Source organism: Gorilla gorilla, chromosome X, assembly GCF_029281585.2.
Source record: "Gorilla gorilla gorilla isolate KB3781 chromosome X, NHGRI_mGorGor1-v2.1_pri, whole genome shotgun sequence".
NCBI lineage: Eukaryota > Metazoa > Chordata > Mammalia > Primates > Hominidae > Gorilla > Gorilla gorilla.
In genome coordinates, this window is record NC_073247.2 from 141,842,676 (window position 1) to 141,859,633 (window position 16,958).

Sequence of the window (16,958 nt, forward strand, 5' to 3'; positions counted from 1 at the left end):
ACGGCTCGCCACTCTTCCACCTACCTGCTGGGTGAGCCCAAGCCAGGTGGGGCCAGCCAGGCTGAGATCACCACTCTCCTGACGACAGCCACACTGTTTCTACGAATGGCTCATTCCCTGACTTGGCAGGAATTCCCCTTCTCGAGTTGCCCATGGATGCCCAGCTTGCACCATGAGCGGAGCACTCCGAGCCTTTCTCCTTCCAGCCCTGCTTCCCCCAGTCTCCAACCCTGACTGGGTGGTCTCGGGTCTCAAAACTTGAGTCCTGCAAGGAGCGGGAGGGGCCTCTGTGTTGCCCACAGCCCATGTAGTTCCACCTCCCTACTTGCACACTCAACTTGCCCTTCCACTTTAACAGCTTTCAGAGCCCCTCTTTGTCTCCTTTTTCTTTTTTTCCAGAGGCAAGGTCTTGCTGTATTGCCCAGGCTGGAGTGCAGTGGTACAATCATAGCTCGCTGCAGCCTGCAACTGCTGGGCTCAAGCGATCCTCCCTCTCTTTGGCCTCTGGGGTAGCTGGGACTACAGATGCACACCACCATGCCTGGCTAATTTTTGTGTTTTTTGTAGAGACAGGGTTTTGCCGTGTTTTCCAGGCTGGTCTTGAACTCCTGGGCTCAAGCAATTCTCTCACCTCGGCCTCCCAAAGTGTCGGGATTACAAACATGAGCCGCCATGCCTGGCCTTTATCTCTTTTTTTCAAGCAATGCCTGATAGCCCATGTTTTCCTGCGAATCACCCCAGGTTCTTTGGAGATGAGGTGGCTGATTTCTCCCTCCCTCTGCTCACTTAACTCCTTGTCCTCAGCAAATTCTATTCAAACTTGTGGGCAGAGCAATACACCACAACGCCACAGTTTCTGTGGCCAGAGCCCGAACATACCACCATAGACACATACTAGAAAAGTTGCCTATTGGCCAGGCACAGTGGCTCACGCCTGTAATCCCAGCACTTTGGGAAGCCGAGGCAGGTGAATCACCTGAGGTCAGGAGTTCAAGGCCAGACTGACCAACATGGTGAAACCCCATCTCTACTAGAAATACAAAAATTAGCTGGGCGTGGTCGTGGGCGCCTGTAATCCCAGCTACTCTGGAGGCTGAGGCAGGAGAATCACTTGAACCTGGGAGGCAGAAGTTGCAGTGAGCCGATATCACGCCACTGTACTCCAGCCTGGGTGACAGAGAGAAACTGCCAAAAAGAAAGAAAGAGAGAGAGAGAGAGAGAGAGAGGAATGAAGGAAGGAAGGAATGAGAAAGCAAAAAGAAAGAAAGAAAGAAAGAAAGAAAGAAAGAAAGAAAGAAAGAAAGAAAGAAAGAAAAGGAAAGTTGCCTATCGATCAGACTTTTGGAATGAGGAGTGTATTCAAAAGCTGGGAGAGAGGTTATGGTGTAAAAGGAAGCCTCCCACCTATAAATCTGAGAAGCCCCCTATAATCCTCCCTATAAAGCCAGTACTCATTCTTCTGTTGCATTCAATAACCCCAGGTTTGCATCTGTTGGGTTTACATGACAAGGCCATGGGTATCCAAGTGGCACACGGAGATCTCCAAGTCAAGGTTGTGTCTGGTCAGCATAAGCAGTGTTTGTTCTAAAAAGCTTGTTGAATAGCTGCAAAACAGAATTCCTTTCTTCAAGCAGTGCCTGATAGCCCATCATGTTTTCCTGCAAATCACCCCAGGTCCTTTTTTTTTTTTTTTTGAGACAGAGTTTTGCTCTTGTTGCCCAGGCTGGAATGCAATGGTGCGATCTCGGCTCACTGCAACTTCTGCCTCCCAGGCTCAAGTGATTCTCCTGCCTCAGCCCTCCTACCTCAGCCTCCCGAGTAGCTGGGATTACAGACGCCTGCCACCACGTCCAGCTAATTTTTTGTATTATTTTTATTATTTTGAGACGGAATCTCACTCTGTCATCCAGGCTCGAGTGCAGTGGCGGGATCTTGGCTCACTGCAACCTCTGCTTCCCGGGTTCAAGCAATTCTCCTGCCTCAGCCTCTCAAGTAGCTGGAACTACAGGTGCGCATCACCATGCTCAGCTAATTTTTGTATTTTTAGTAGAGACAGGGTTTTACTGTGTTGGCCAGGCTGGTATCGAATTCCTGACCTCATGACCCACCCGCCTCGGCCTCCCAAAGTGCTGGGATTACAGGCGTAAGCCATCGCGCCTGGCCACCCCAGGTTCTGGAGACAAGGTGGCTGGTTTATTCCTCCTTCTCCTCACTTAACTCCTTGGCATGTGGATCTGTGTGCAACATGGGCTGGTTATACCAAAGCTTTTCTTCACAGGTGACGGTCTGTGGCCTTGGCCTGTACTGGGGATGGAGGTGGACTCAGGTTAAAGCACAGGCATGCAGATGAGAGGATGGAGTTGGTAGCCACTTCCCAGATCACAACTTTCATCTGCACCACCCTCATAGGCTGGGAGACATGCCTGACTGGGGCTCTTGGAAAGCCACTCGGTCCCTGCAGCCCACCCTGCTCAGTTTACAATCATTAAAACAGTTATACATTGGCCGGGTGCTGTGGCTCACGCCTGTAATCCCAGCACTTTGGGAGGCCAAGGTGGGCGGATCACGAGGTCAGGAGATCGAGACCATCCTGGCTAACACGGTGAAACCCTGTCTCTATTAAAAAATACAAAAAATTAGCCGGGCGTGGTGGCGGGCTCCTGTAGTCCCAGCTACACGGGAGGCTGAAGCAGGAGAATGGCGTGAACCTGGGAGGCAGAGCTTGCAGTGAGCCGAGATTGTGCCACTGCACTCCAGCCTGGGTGACAGAGCAAAGACTCCATCTCAAAAAAACAAAAAAACAAAAAACAGTTATACATGTCTCCTCCTAGCACCATGAAAGCCCCTACAAAACTTCAGAAGATCACCGGCTTTCACTTGTCTTTGAGCTGGACAGCAGCTCAGGAGGGCTGGCTGCCTGGAGGAGATGATGCCGACACAGGAGGCGCTGCTGGCTGTGAGTAGGTGCTCACCCTGAGCGTGGTGGCTGCTGGGAGGCACTACCCCCCAACCCCCGACAGCTGGGGAGTGGGCCTGTTGTTTGGGAAACAGATTCCGTGTTCTTCAGGAGGGCCCTCTGGGATGGTGGGAAATTTGGAGGGTGTGGGAGATGGAAAGACCCAAACCTGTGGTTCATTTGAAAAGAAAAAAGTGAGGACGAAGTGGCTTTAGGCAGAGTCAGCAAATGAGATGAGGGCAAGCCCCCTGGAGTCTCTAACTCCACTGATCCCCAACTCCTACCTTGGAGCCAAAGCTCAGCCTGCAAAAGTCCCTGGGACCAGGGCAAAGAGGCAGGCACCTGCCCTGGGCTCCTTTCAGAGGCAATGCAGCATCCAGGGGTTTGGGGCTTCTGTCCAGTGGTGCCAGAGTTAACCCCTCAGCCATGAATATCTGCTGGCCCAACACCTGTCCTGTGTCGTCTCTTTGACCTCTGATATGTCCTCAGAGTGAAGCTGGGGAGGCCCTGGCCTTAGCTGATCTCCCCACAGCCCGGTGCAGGCGGACCAAGATTGTCAACACAGGGAGGTTTTGCCGGAGTGAGCACAAAGTGAATTTCTGCAGGCCCTTGAGTGTGCTGGGGGATGGGGACACAAGTAGCCATCAAGCTGACATCTCTTCCTCAGATGGAGAAGAGACCCAGGGGAAGGGAGGGGCCTCCAGTCACACTGCACGGGGCTCTACGTATTATATAAAGTGAATGCCACTGCCCGGAAGTGTGCAAGCAGGTGGCAGTAAGGCCAGATTCAGGAGAGTTGGGGAGGGCACTTGGAGAGGAGAGATCAGGAGGGGCTCAGACTGGGACACCACAGGAGACCATGGGGCCTGGCCCCAGGTATCCAGGACTAGTGATGAGGTAGGATGGGGGATTGTCTATGAGGGGAACTCATTAGCCCCCAATTTCATCCACTCTGCATCCTCCCAAGGGGCAGGCCTGGGCTGAGGTTTGTACCAGGAGGTAGACAATTCTGCTCTTTGGGATTGCCACAATCCACTGGGAAGTGAGGACAGGCCTGAAACATTTGCTAGACAGAGGCATAGCAGAGGCCCAGTGGAAATGCAGCCACTCTTCAGTTTCCCCACCCTGCCCCCACATCAGGGTTGAGGGTTGTTGTTGTTGAATGCAGAAAAATATAACAATGTATATAAAGGTGCAGTATGAGTCACTTCACGGAATGTCTAGGCCCCTTTGCTGGCAGCAAACAAGCTTTCCAGCCCTCTTTTGAGGAAGCCATCCAACTCGGCGGCTGCTGCTGGTTTGTGTGTGTGAGGGTGTATGAGTGTGCATGCGGGTCTGTGTGCAACATGGCTCTCTGGGCCTTGCCTGCCTATGTGCGTGTCTGTGTGGGTGTCACAGATGTGAGTGAGGGCATAACTGTGTTCGGGGTGTGCATGTGTGTGCATATGCGTGTGTGTGTGGGCTCAAGTCTTGGATGTCGGGTCCCCTCGTGCATGCATGTGTGTTCGTGGAGGGCGTGTGCACATGTCTGTCTGCAAAGCAGTATGGTATGTGAGCCTGTGCGTCTCAGGATGTCTACGTGTACATTTTTTCCTCGTCGCTGCCAAATTATCTTCCCATCTCTCCCCTCACGAAGAGAAGGGCTGACCGAGGGGAGCTAGCAGTCCAAGACGGAGGTGGCCAGGGACGGGAGAGGGGCTGGAGGGAAACCAAAGCAATTCCACTCTTTGGAGGAATGTGTCAGCCAAGGATGAAACTGAAACCGAGACAGCAGCTCAAAGGCACCAGACCCTGGGATCGTCCAGGGGCTTCGGTTCCTCCCACTCCCCCACCCCCTCCAGCCAGCTGTGGAGATTAGTCAGCCCAAAATTCCCATCCCTGCAGCCTTAACTTGGGGCTGAGTTTGTGATGCTGAGTTAGAACTTGGACCCGTGGTTAGCACGTGACCCCATTAGCTCCCATTATCACATTAACACAAATTAGTTTATCAGATCCTCTCCTGGTCACCTAGGGGGGCTTGGGGAAGAGCTTACCGCTCAGGTCCTGCTCTGGGAGAAGAAGCCAGCGCCGTGGCATCAGGAGAGGGCACAGGCTGAGACTGCAGGTCAGATTGGGGACAGAAAGAGGGGGCAGGGGGACGTCAAGCTTTGCTGATCTGATCTTTCTCCTCGGTGGTGCTCTGGGAGGAGACACCTTGGGGAGGGGTCTGGTAGAAAGGAGAGGGCTTCCAGGAATAGCTGGGCACCGCCCTGTAGGAAAAAGGCCCAGGCTCTGAGGTCTGGGCGGGAGACAGACGGTATTTCTCCTGGCACACAGTGAGACCTGGGAACGTTTAGGATCCTTTGGATTCCCCCCGCCCCTTCCCTTTCTTTATGGGAAGTCTTTAGATAACTTTCTCAGATGGTTTTGCACACCCTGAAAGCAGGAGAACTGGATGGACTGAGAGGGGAGGAGAGGCACCCAGAATGCTAGCACGGGGTGCAGCTTTTATTTCTTGGTACAGAAAAGAGGGACACACTCTGCCCATAGATTTTATATGTCAAGTTGTATCACAGAAGTGGCCACTCTAGCTTCTGGAAAGGGCGAGGTTGGAGTCCTCAACAACTTTTCCCCACAGGTTCTGGCCACAAGGTTATTTTTGTGCCTTGATATTCTCAATATGTTAACTAAACAGCCACCTCATAACCACCAAGCACCACGAGGATGTCCAAGGCAGCATCATGGCTTCTAGAGCTCAGGGCCTGCAAGGAGTTAGGACACGAAGTTCTATCTATGAAGACAGAGGTTGCAAGTTTGAGCCCCAGATAAGCCCTTTTTTGTTTTTTTGTTTTGTTTTTTGTTTTTTTTCTTTTTTCCTTATAGAGCTGCAGAAGACCGGATTGACAAGCACGGAACACCTAACTGTCCCTCTAGATCCGGACTTAAGCAGAGCCTCTACCTCTCATGTCGGCCGAGCCGAGTCTCAGGCTGCGCCCCAGCCTTGGCCACAGTCTGCATCCCTGTGCTGGAGATGGGTTCTAAGTCTCATGGGAGCCAGGCTAGAGTGGCTGTTCAGGGAAACCCACCCCCAACGCCGCAGACACGACTCAAAGTTTCCATTCTACTGCCTGCGGGTCAAGAGCGCCATCCCCAGAGAGCAAAGACCGCCCGAAACTGCAATCCCTTTGCTGAAGTTAGGAGCCGCCCGGGGCTCTGTGGGGCCTGCGAGGTGGCTCGAGGGACTTTGCAGAAGCGCGCAGGAACCAGCCCCCGACCTGGGGCGCTCGGCCGCGGAGCTCATCTCCGTACTCTCCCGCCAGTGGGGTGGGAGCGCGTCCTTCTCTCGAGTTCGGGGACGGCCTGAGAAGCAGCGGGGGCTGGTGGCCTTTTTCTCGCCACCCCCTTTCTGGGCTCGCGCGCCTTCCAAGCCCGGATCCTGGTGGGGCTGAGCGTGCCCACCCGCCCAGCAGTGCGCCCGGGCGCCTCTGCAGCGCCACCTGCACGCGGAACGCGGCGGCGGCGGCGGCGGGAACTGGCGTCCAAGGAGGAGCAGCAGGAGGAGATATCGGCTCCTCTGCCCCCAGCTTTCCTCGCTGGCACGCGGCCTCCCTTCGCCGCCTCAGCCCCAGCGGCCTGACCAGCCCAGCCCCGAGCCTTGTCCCGCGCCCTGCCCGGCGCAGGCAGCCAGCGCCCCGAGCTTCCACTCCTGCTGCTGCGCTCTGAGCGGCCTCCTGCCCTGGGCACCTCTTCTGGGGAAGCAGTGAAGTCACACTGGGCCGGATCCGCTGACTCATGAGAATGAGACTCTTTCCCCGGTCCCCGGCACACCCTTTGAAACTTCCCCTCAATCCTTTCTTTTATCTTTTTCTTTTCTTTTCTTTTCTTTTTTTTTTTTTTTTTTTTTTGGCGGAGTCTCGCTCTTTCGCCCAGGCTGGAGTGAAGTGGCGCGATCTTGGCTCACTGCAACCTCCGCACCCCACCCCCGGGTTCAAGCGATTCTCCTGCCGCAGCCTCCGGAGTAGCTGGAATTACAGGCGCCCACCACCACGCCCAGCTAACTTTTGCATTTTTAGTAGAGACAGGGTTTCACCACGTTGGCCAGGCTGGTCGCGAACTCCTGACCTCAGGTGATCCGCCCGCCTCAGCCTCCCAAAGTGCTGGAATCCTTTCTTTCTGCTCCCGCCTCCCCTCTTCCTCCCGTCCTGACAGGCGAATTGGAGCGGCTCTGGGCTCCCGGGGAAGGATTCGGTGGGGCAGCTGGGAGGGCGGTGGCGGGTGGGAGTCCCTGTGGAGACCTCCGCGCCCCTGTTCCAACCTGGCCACCTGTGCTGTTCTAGGGGTGCACAGGGAATGCCCAGGAGGGAATTGCATGTTTGCAAGATTGGGCAAAGCTCTCACTAAGGTATCCTTTTGTAATTAGCCACTGCATTCAGGGAGTGCCTGCCCAAGGGAAGGGGTCTGGGGATCCCCTTCCCTCTTCAGAACCTTGGGACTGCCTGAGGGGTTCACCTGGAAGCTGGTGGCTCTTCTTTGGAACCACCTGTTCCAATGAACAAGTGAGAACATGGGCTTGCTTCAGGCGGGATTTGGAACAGCTTCTGCCACTGAAGGAACAAGTGTGGAGTGTTCTGAGCCTTGAGCTGTTCTGGACCCCAGCAGCAAGTCGAGCCTTTCATCTGAGAGGTCACTGGCCCTTTCTCCTGGAACTTGATAGTGGACCAGTTCAGGATAGGGTGGGGGTGACTTGGAGGCCCAGGAGTCCGGGTTTTCATACCACCCCCTTGTGACACTAATTTGAGGGCAGTGGAAGGGATGAGAGGATTGGATTGTCTCATCACCTCTCCACTGGGGTGGGAAACCAGAATCACACCCTGGTTGCTTAGAATATTAGTTTCAACAAGGTGCCTAAGGGCCTCAGGCCCAGGCCAGGGAAGGTTTCAAGCTAGAGGAGCCCTGCTGGCCTCTGAAACACCTAAAGCTCCCCTTTCCTTCCAGAGGGGCATAGTCCGTAAGCATCCTTTCCCACCTAGCAAATCATGGTACTGGATTGGCATTGTTTGCCTGTATGCAATTTCCTTTTGTCTGTATGATAAGAGTCAAAGCTGGGTGTTGAAGTTTGCAAGCTTCCTGACTTGCTTGTCACTGCACTTCAGGGCACGGTTCTGCCAAGGCCATGGTCAATATGGAAATGGCCATGGACTAGGAGCAAGGGGGGGTGGGAGGTAGAAGGGCTGGTCTCAAGGCTTGAGCTTATATGGCATGAGGGAGCTTTTCTGAGCTCCTACCTTGGTATTAGGTTGAAAGCCTGGGTTATGATGGCTGTCCACACAGCAGCTCTGTAGGGCATGTTTGTTGGGGATTGAGAGCCCGTAGGAATGTTATGTGCTAGGATCATGGCTGACAACAGTCCCACTGTCAAGCCTTCCTTGGGGGAAATTCTGGATTTGAAGCCAAACTTTAGCTTAGGGGCTGAAGGATGACCTGTTTCATGGAATCCAGTTTCGAGGCTGTCAAACTCTCCATGGAGAGGAAATAAGACAATGTACAATGTACAATTTCTAGGGGTCCCAGGTCCAAATGTAACTGGGTAGGTCAGAGAAAAATAAACTATAAACAAAAGCCATAAACTAAAAACAAAACAAAACCCAGCAAAACTTGTACATCTAGTAGAGCCAAAGGGACAGCAGAGGCATGGGGAGATGGCTGCCAAGGGCTTTGGGTTCCATTGGCAGCCTCTCTAGACCTTAGAGGTAAACAGCAACTGAGAGATGGAGAGATGAAGAAAGTCACATGCAAACACTGAAAGACTGTTGCAGACAAAGGAGGTCAGGGCTGAAGGTGAGAGATGACCTAGTCTGTTCTCTCATTTTACAGATGAGGAAGCAGAGAGCTCAGAAACTAGTTGCCCAAAGCCATCCAGGCAGTGAGCGGCAGCACTGCGGCTGAAATCTGGAAGAGTGTTCTTTTCACTGTGCTCCTCTGCTTTGGGAGAAAACACTCGAGCAGGGAGCAGCCCCTGGAACCCAAAGAGGAAACACAGGGAAAAGGGAAACAAGGGGTGGCCAGGCACGGTGGCTTACGCCTGTAATCCCAACACTGTGGGAGGCCGAGATGGATCACTGAGGTCAGGAGTTCAAGACCAGCCTGGCCAACATGGCGAAATCCCATCTCTATTAAGAATACAAAAAAAATTAGCATGGCGGCATGGTGGTGGGCACCTGTAATCCCAGCTATTCGGGAGGCTGAGGCAGGAGAATCGCTTGAACCCGGGAGGTGGAGGTTGCAGTGAGCTGAGATCACACCACTCACTACACTCCAGCCTGGGTGACAGAGGGAGACTCTGTCTCAAAAAAAAAAAAAAGGAAAACAAGAGGGGAAGACTGCAGAGATTCTGAGAGGAGGAGGGAGAATGAAAGATCTGAGGAAGAGTGAAGAGGAAGATGTGTAATCTCTGGGTGAAAGGAATGTCAGCACCATCCTCTATGAAGCAGAGCACTCTCCATATTCTTTCCAAAGTGATGACAGAGAAGACACAACCGTAAAACGGGGGAACTATGATTTGGTAGGTGAAGGAAAAGCCTAGAATAGGCCGGGCACAGTGGCTCATGCCAGTAATCCTAGCACTATGGGAGGCTGAGGTGGGAGGATCGCTTGAACCCAGGAGTTTGGGAACAGCCTAGGCAACAAAGTGAGACCCCATCTCTATTTTTAAAAATGCCTAGAATAGATAGAAGCAGAACAGTAAAGCAACTGGAGAAGCAATGAAGTTCCAATCGGAACTCACTTATCATACTCCCAGCAGTTAGGTGACACTGATAATCCCTGTTGACTTGTCTGTGGCCACCAGTCGGTTATAAAGCCATTGAAGGAAGACAGGGACAATATATTACTCATATTCCTATCTCCAGAGCCTAGTACAGTACTATGGCATGCATTAGTTGCTCAGAAAATGTTAAAGAAATGAATACATTTATTTGTATATTGTTTATAAATTCAATACCTATGCTAGATACTCCCTGAGAATCATCTCTGTGTTGTACTGCAAATGCCAAGACATCCTAGGTGAGAACCTGCCTGGGAAGCCAGGTACCTCTGTCCCCCAACACAAGACACAACTCCTGGGCTTTCCCCAACCGAAACACAGACCTTGGAGGCTCCACCAGGACTAGGTAAGGTCTTCAGAAAGACACAGGACTAGGCGAAATTCACTGGGGTCTCTGCCTGATAGTGGTCCTCCAGAGGATATTTTGGCTATTTGTGTCCAAATTGTCAACCCCTTCTGGTCAAAGACCACCAGGAACACGGTCAAACAAGTTAGGTTTATTGCTCACTGCAGCAAGAAAGAAGGCGCCCCATGGGGGAACTATGCCATGCTTCAGGAAGAGGGCGCTAGAAAAGACTTAGAGGATTCAGGTTGGGTCAGGGGATTTGGAGGAAGGTTTAAGGAAGTCAGGCTTTGTTCTGGACTGGATGCTGGTGATTCTGTGATTGGATTGGGTATCTTATCAACTCAATCTTATCCAAGAGGAAGGCAGACAAGAGCGAGGCTGAAGCCACAATTGGTAAGGAAGCAGCAGCTACTCACAAAAACCAGGATGGGGGTGGGGGGTGTTTGGTCATTTTCAAGGTTCAGGCAATCTTCATGTTTTTGTCTGTGTTCACATGATTATGGAGCGGTCTTGTTTTTGTCTCAATCCACCATGGTCACAGAGTAGCCTTGTATAATGCTGATGCCCTATGAATGTATGTTCAGCAGAACACCCAGATCTAGCTGTGAGTGCCAGGCCAGTTGGTAGCAACACCAAGTCCTGGCCGACAGTACCGGGCGAGCTTCCAGAGACGCCAGAGGCTGCTTTTCTTTCAGCAAATGTTCATTTTGAGAGGATCTCTGGTTTCCATCGAGGGCTTGGCAGTCCAGTATCTAAATATTTAGACCCTCCCTGTCCTCTTTGACCTAGTCACACCCATACGTAGAACCAGCCAGGCAGGGGAACGTCATCACTGGCTTGGGCTGAGTGTATCTGTGTGTGGTTTTGTGTACACGTGTCTGTGCCCGCCAGGAATTCCCTGATAAGATGGGAAAGAGACCAGAGGCAGTCTTACTTCACCTCTGGGCCCAGCAGAACTTCCCCTCTGCCCAGAAAGCAAGGCACTGGGAGCGAGTCCCAACAATCTCTAGGGCAGCAAGGGTGCCTTGCTTTAGGTGGAGTCAGGGAAGGACGTACAGAAGGGATATGGCAGCAGCCAAACTGGAGAGGAGCGGGAAAGGGAAGGGGCAGTGGGGGAAGGGAGGGGAGAGTTCCTTTGTATAAATGGGTCTCTTGAGAAGCTGCTGATTTTCCTTCAAGGAAGCAGCCTGCAGTAGGTCACTGTGGAGTCCCACCCCCAGCCCTTTCTGTTTAAAGCCTCTTGTCTCCAAAACAGGCCCTGTTGATTAGAACAACAACAAAAAAAATCACAAATGTTGACCTCATCCTTCACTAAGAGGCTTAATCTAACCCCTTTCCAATCAAACTTCCTTCCTTCCCTCAGTTCCACCTCTCCACCTTTAAAAACATTAGGACACCCCCTGCTGTGGTTTACAGGTAGCCAGGCAGAGGTTAGGACCATCACTAAGTGGTGCCAAGGACCATCTGATACCGTTTATGAAATGGCCAAGGAAAGCGAGGTTGAAGTCAAATGGGTGGGCTCTAGATGACTGCTCTTTGGGCAAAGCCTGCCTCTTCTTCCCAGGGTGGGACTAGCCTTGCACCACACTGTGGTGTGGCCCAGCTTATCACAGACCAGCTATTGAGGGCCAAACCTCGACTGGCACTGCTTGTCTGTGGAGTCAGAAATCAGACCCTAGAGGCCAGTGGCTCATGCCTGTAATCTCAGCACTTTGGGAGGCCGAGGCGGACAGATCACCTGAGGTCAGGAGTTCGAGACCAGCCTGGCCAACGTGGCGAAACCCCATCTCTACTAAAAATACAAAAATTAGCCGGGTGTGGTGGCGTGTGCTTGTAATCCCAGCTACCCGGGAGGCTGAGGCAGGAGAATCGCTTGAACCCAGGAGGTGGAGGTTGCAGTGAGTCGAGATCACCCACTGCACTCCAGCCTGGGTGACAGAGCGAGACTCCATCTCAAAAAAAAAAAAAAAAGAAAAAAGAAAAAGAAAAGAAAGAAAGAATTTGGACCCCAGGATCCTCAGCGGCTTGGGCAGATTAAATGCATCCTGGGGTAAGTGGCAAGCTGTGACAGTTGAGTGAAGTGGTGATGATCTGAACATCCTCCCATAAACAACCTGAATTACAGAGATCAGAGGTTACAAGACAGAGGTGCATTTTTACAGTCAGCCCTGTAATCTAGCATCATCCAGCCAATCGACCAAGGACTTGCTCAGCACTTCACCAGGGTGCAGCAATATGGTCCCCATCCTGAGAAGAAAATATGGGCTCTGCTCTGGGACAGGTGACAATTCCTTTAGAATGACTTAAAGAACAATTACACTCAAAGGTGCTAAGTGCAACTGAAGTTCAGAGAGAAATCATGCACGAGCACTAGTCCAACTGGTACCATGCCACCAAGGCAGGACTTGATGTAGGCCTTGAAAGATGAGTAGGATTTGGATAGATAAAGGGAGGAGGGATGGAGTTCCAGATGTGAAGAGCATGAACACAAGTTTAAAGGTGGCAATAAACCAGGTGTGTGTGTGTATGTATGTCCACATTAAAAGTCATGCGGAAAGTCAGCCAAACAGAGTGGGCTTAGTACTACAGGAGACTTTGAACCTGATGTGGTTGGTGACAGGGAATCACTGTACATTTTTAAACAGGGAGGGGACATGGACCAAGTGGTGCTTTAGGAAGTGGTCTAATAGCAGTGGTTGACTCAGGATGGCTGCTGTGGCTGATCTCTCCATTCTTGGCATGGCCACAGTACTTTTTGTGTCCTTCTGTGGACGTAGCTCATTGTATTGGAGTTCTGCATCCACGTGTCTGCATTCCTCACCGACACCAGGAGGTCCTTAAAAGCAGTGGCTATGTTTTATCCATGTTTCTATTCTGACATCTACCTGGCTCACAGGAGGCACCCAATGAACACTGATTAGATGAATAGATCATTTAATTTCAATCCACTGAACTACAATGACATACTATACAAGGATAACTACTGTCAAAGAATTTGACAAAACTGTATACAACACTAAAGCAAGACAAATCACAATTTGATCTTTTCTTAATGATTTGTGGAACACTAGGATCTTAGTCTTACCCCCATCTCTTTAAGCAGCAATTACTGCTGTATAATAATTTCGATGTCACAGGATACTAGATGAGTTTTTTCTTTTTTTTTTTTTTTTTGAGATGGAATATCGCTGTGTTGCCCAAGCTGGAGTGCAGTGGTGTGATCTTGGCTCACTATAACCTCCACCTCCCAGGTTCAAGCAATTCTCCTGTCTCAGCCTCCTGAGTAGCTGGGACTACAGGTGCATGCCACCATGCCCGGCGAATTTTTTTATTTTTAGTAGAGATGGGGTTTTACCATGTTGGCCAGGATGGTCTCGAACTCCTGACCTCAGGTGATCCACCTGCCTTGGCCTCCCCAAGTGCTGGGATTACAGGTGTGAGCCACTGTGCCCAACCCTAGATGAGTTTTCTACATATAGATTTGGATATATCATTTGGATATGATCACATTTGAGTAAACCTGTATCTATATAGTATTGTTCAGCATACCTGTACTGCAAATTCTTACGGTGGAGATTTGGCCTGTTCTCCCAGTGTTCAGAAGGGATTTGGTTGAAGCTGAAACTGCCCTTAATCAAACCCAATATTTAAAAAGAATCCAGACTGGTAATAATTTTCTCTTTATATACATGGAGTTTCACAACAGGACTCTTGAAAGTAGTAACAAATTCCTCTTAAATAAGATTTGATGTTTTTAGGGCGGGCGCGGTGACTCACACCTGTAACTCCAGCACTTTGGGAGGCCGAGGCGGGCAGATAACCTGAGATAGGGAGTTTGAGACCAGCCTGACCATCATGGAGAAACCCCATCTCTACTAAAAATACAAAATTAGCCAGGCGTGGTGGCGCATGCCTGTAATCCCAGCTATTTGGGAGGCTGAAGCAGCAGAATCACTTGAATCCGGGAGGTAGAGGCTGTGATGAGCCTAGGTCGCACCATTGCACTCCAGCCTGGGCAACAAGAGCAAAACTCCATCTCAAAATAATAATAATAAGATTTGATTTTTAAAAGTTAAGCAATCTAAAATGCCAAACAATGAGTTGACTTGTGAAACTTTGAATCGTATTCCCAGGAAATAATCTGTAAAGTGAAGTATGCCCATAAGCGTTATTTCACAGAAAAGGAGCTTAAGAGAGGACAGATGTCTGGCATGAGGACAGCAGGCAGAAGAGTCAAGAGATGATGGTCCTTCCATGAGTCCGTCTCCAGGTTTAACTGTGAAGCACCAGGTCTCTGAACTCAGATTTGTAGTAAGTGCCCTTTCTGTCCCCTGCAGGACCCAATCCACTTCTGGGACAGGAGTTGTTCCAGGTAAACAGAGTCTATTCCATACATTTATTTGTTCACTCATTCGACAATGATCTATGAAGCCCTTCTATGAAGCAGACCCTGTGCTAAGCTCTGGAGATAAAACCATGAGCAAGGCCTTAACATCAGGGCTTCTGCTTCCAGGAAGTCATGGGCTAGCAGGGAGACACATACACAAGGATGAGGCTTGGAAGGCTGGGAAAGTCTTCAGAGATAGTGAACTTCCTGAGAGGAGAGGAGGGGAGTCAAGTGTTGTGGGCCGAGGCCACAGCAGGTGTGTGCAAAGAGGTCTGGAGGGGTGAGGGAAGTTCGGAAATGAAAGGAGTTTTGCGTCTGGAGTAGGGCATGAATACAAGGCTGAGAAAAATCCTGTGCTTGGTCGGTGCTGCAATTTGCTTGCTTTCTAATATGCGTGGCTTTCTACCTTCACCCACCTGCCCCCTTGACAAGAGAACAGAATTTAATTTAGAAGAATCAGAATTTATTTCACTATGTGAACATTAAGAATTTACCTACATAGTTGAAAATATTCACAAAGGACTTGATCATTCACACTCATACACAGAGAAAGTCTGCTGAATAAAAAAATGCTCCTTTACCCATTCGACCTCCTCTCAGGGGCGGCAGTGGGTTTGCCAATTCCACTGTGGAGCTTCAGTCTTCATGAATGTTGAATAGTTTGGCTACTTCATTGAGATCTTCATGCTGCTCACCGTCCTTAATGATCTGAGGGAGAGAGAGTAACAATAGGTCCCTAACTCACTCCATTGCGTTCAGGCCATGCCCACACAATGGGGCTACCTGGGGCAGTCCCCATATCACACTGGGAGGGAGTTGTGGGAACAGTTCTCTACTAACCCCAAACAAGCAGCCTGCCAACTCCCAGGTCACCCAGCCAAGTCCCAAGTGAAAAAGAATGTTCCTGAGCCAAGGCTATACCTTTGTTCTGCTCAGGCACAATTTGACCTGGCCGGGGGACAATGCATCTCAGGGCACCCGATGAAGTTACAGGAGTGTTTCTAAGCCGTACTTCCCATCTTCCTCTAAGAGTTATGACGGGCACCTACCTTCCTTGCTATTGGCATTCGGTTAAAGATGTTCCATAGCACAATCCCCACGACCACTTTGTCCCTGAGGTAGAAGATGACACCTTTGCCGTAGTCCTCCCCCTGGACGGGAGCCTGTGGAACTGCCGGCGTGCTGGGAGGAATAGTAATTTCTGAGGCCTCAGACTCTGTCTCACTCTCTGATCGGATACCAGTTCCTGTGGCCAGCCCCCAAAACAAATAAACATGGAAGCAAAATCAAAACTTCAGTTATTATGAGCTTGGGAAATTCTAGAAGCCAACAGTCTTTCGAGGCCTGCTTCAAGCTACTTCTAGAGGATTTATTTCTCTATGACCCCTCAGTAAACCCTGGCCTTCACCAGCCCCTCTCCAGTGACAAAGCCAAGGAAAGGTCTTCCTTGCCAGCTCCTGGGCACAGGGTCAGTCTGACCCTAAACTTCCCTCCCTTATTATCTCATTTTAAATTCATGCTATGAATATTTCCTGGTATCTGGATTTCTTCAAACTGCAGAAGGCTGGTTCTTGTCCTCTAAGAAATAATTCTAGAGCTGCATGGTCCAAATACAGTAGCCACTAGCCACAGCCATGTAAATGAACATCATTTCAAACTGAGTAAGATGTAAAATTCAGTTCCTTATCTGTACTCACCATGTTTCATGAGCTCAAAAGCCACATGTGGATGGTGGCTAACGTACTGGACAGAGCAGAGATGGAACATTTCCATCGCAGCAGAAAGTTCTATTGGACAGTGCTATTAGACAGGTACTTTAAACAAAGCAGAAGGCACTTCCATTTGGAAAAACCATAGTGGAGGCATTTCTTCCTAGAGAAAGAGGGGAAGGGAAGGGTGGCATAGGAAGGGGGCACCTTGCTGAGAACCACCAGCCTCCAAATAATACTGTCCAGTGGACAAAGCAGTGACATGAATCCACTTACTAGGTTACTAGGAGAGATCAGAATTAAGGAATATGGAATCATTAGAATTACACAGGAAAAGGACCTACATATCCATATAATGTCTTGCTTTCTCCTTCTTAAACAGCACCTTGCCCTTGAGACACCTCTGGCAAAAGGACGCAGAAGTTAAATAACTTGAGCTAAGGTCAAGGAATAAGGTCTCGGAGTTAATGAAAGAGACATGTGTGGGAGAGAAGTCCATTCCAAGAGAGGTGCCTCCCATCTAAAGAAAACCTGGCACTAAGATCTGCCAAATGGAATGGGAGGCAGCTAAATAACTACTCAGCCCAGTTCCTCCCTGCCCAGGACCCATGGAGGATTGCCAGTCTTAAGCTAAGCCTATCAGGCCGTGTTCTTGAGATTCGCCTGAAGCAAAATAATAAAAATGACAACTGAAAGAAAGAAAAATAAAAACGCAATCTAAAAAGTTCAGGTTTTCTTGTTTTCTGCCTTAGAAAGGT

General features: G+C 50.4%; 1 protein-coding gene across 2 annotated transcripts in view; it reads right to left on the reverse strand.

Moving 5' to 3' along the window:
• Nucleotides 1–14,932: 14,932 nt before the first annotated feature.
• The window catches only part of AIFM1 (apoptosis inducing factor mitochondria associated 1), a 36,919-nt gene continuing 34,893 nt past the window's right edge, over nt 14,933–16,958 (reverse strand). For both annotated transcript variants that reach the window (XM_031005821.3, XM_031005820.3), the window contains exons 15-16: nt 15,541–15,737; nt 14,933–15,199 (exon numbers count right to left, since the gene is read on the reverse strand). In XM_031005821.3, the coding sequence (XP_030861681.1) occupies nt 15,128–15,199; nt 15,541–15,737 (269 nt within the window). In that variant the 3' untranslated portion in view covers nt 14,933–15,127. The remainder of the gene's footprint in view (nt 15,200–15,540; nt 15,738–16,958) is intronic.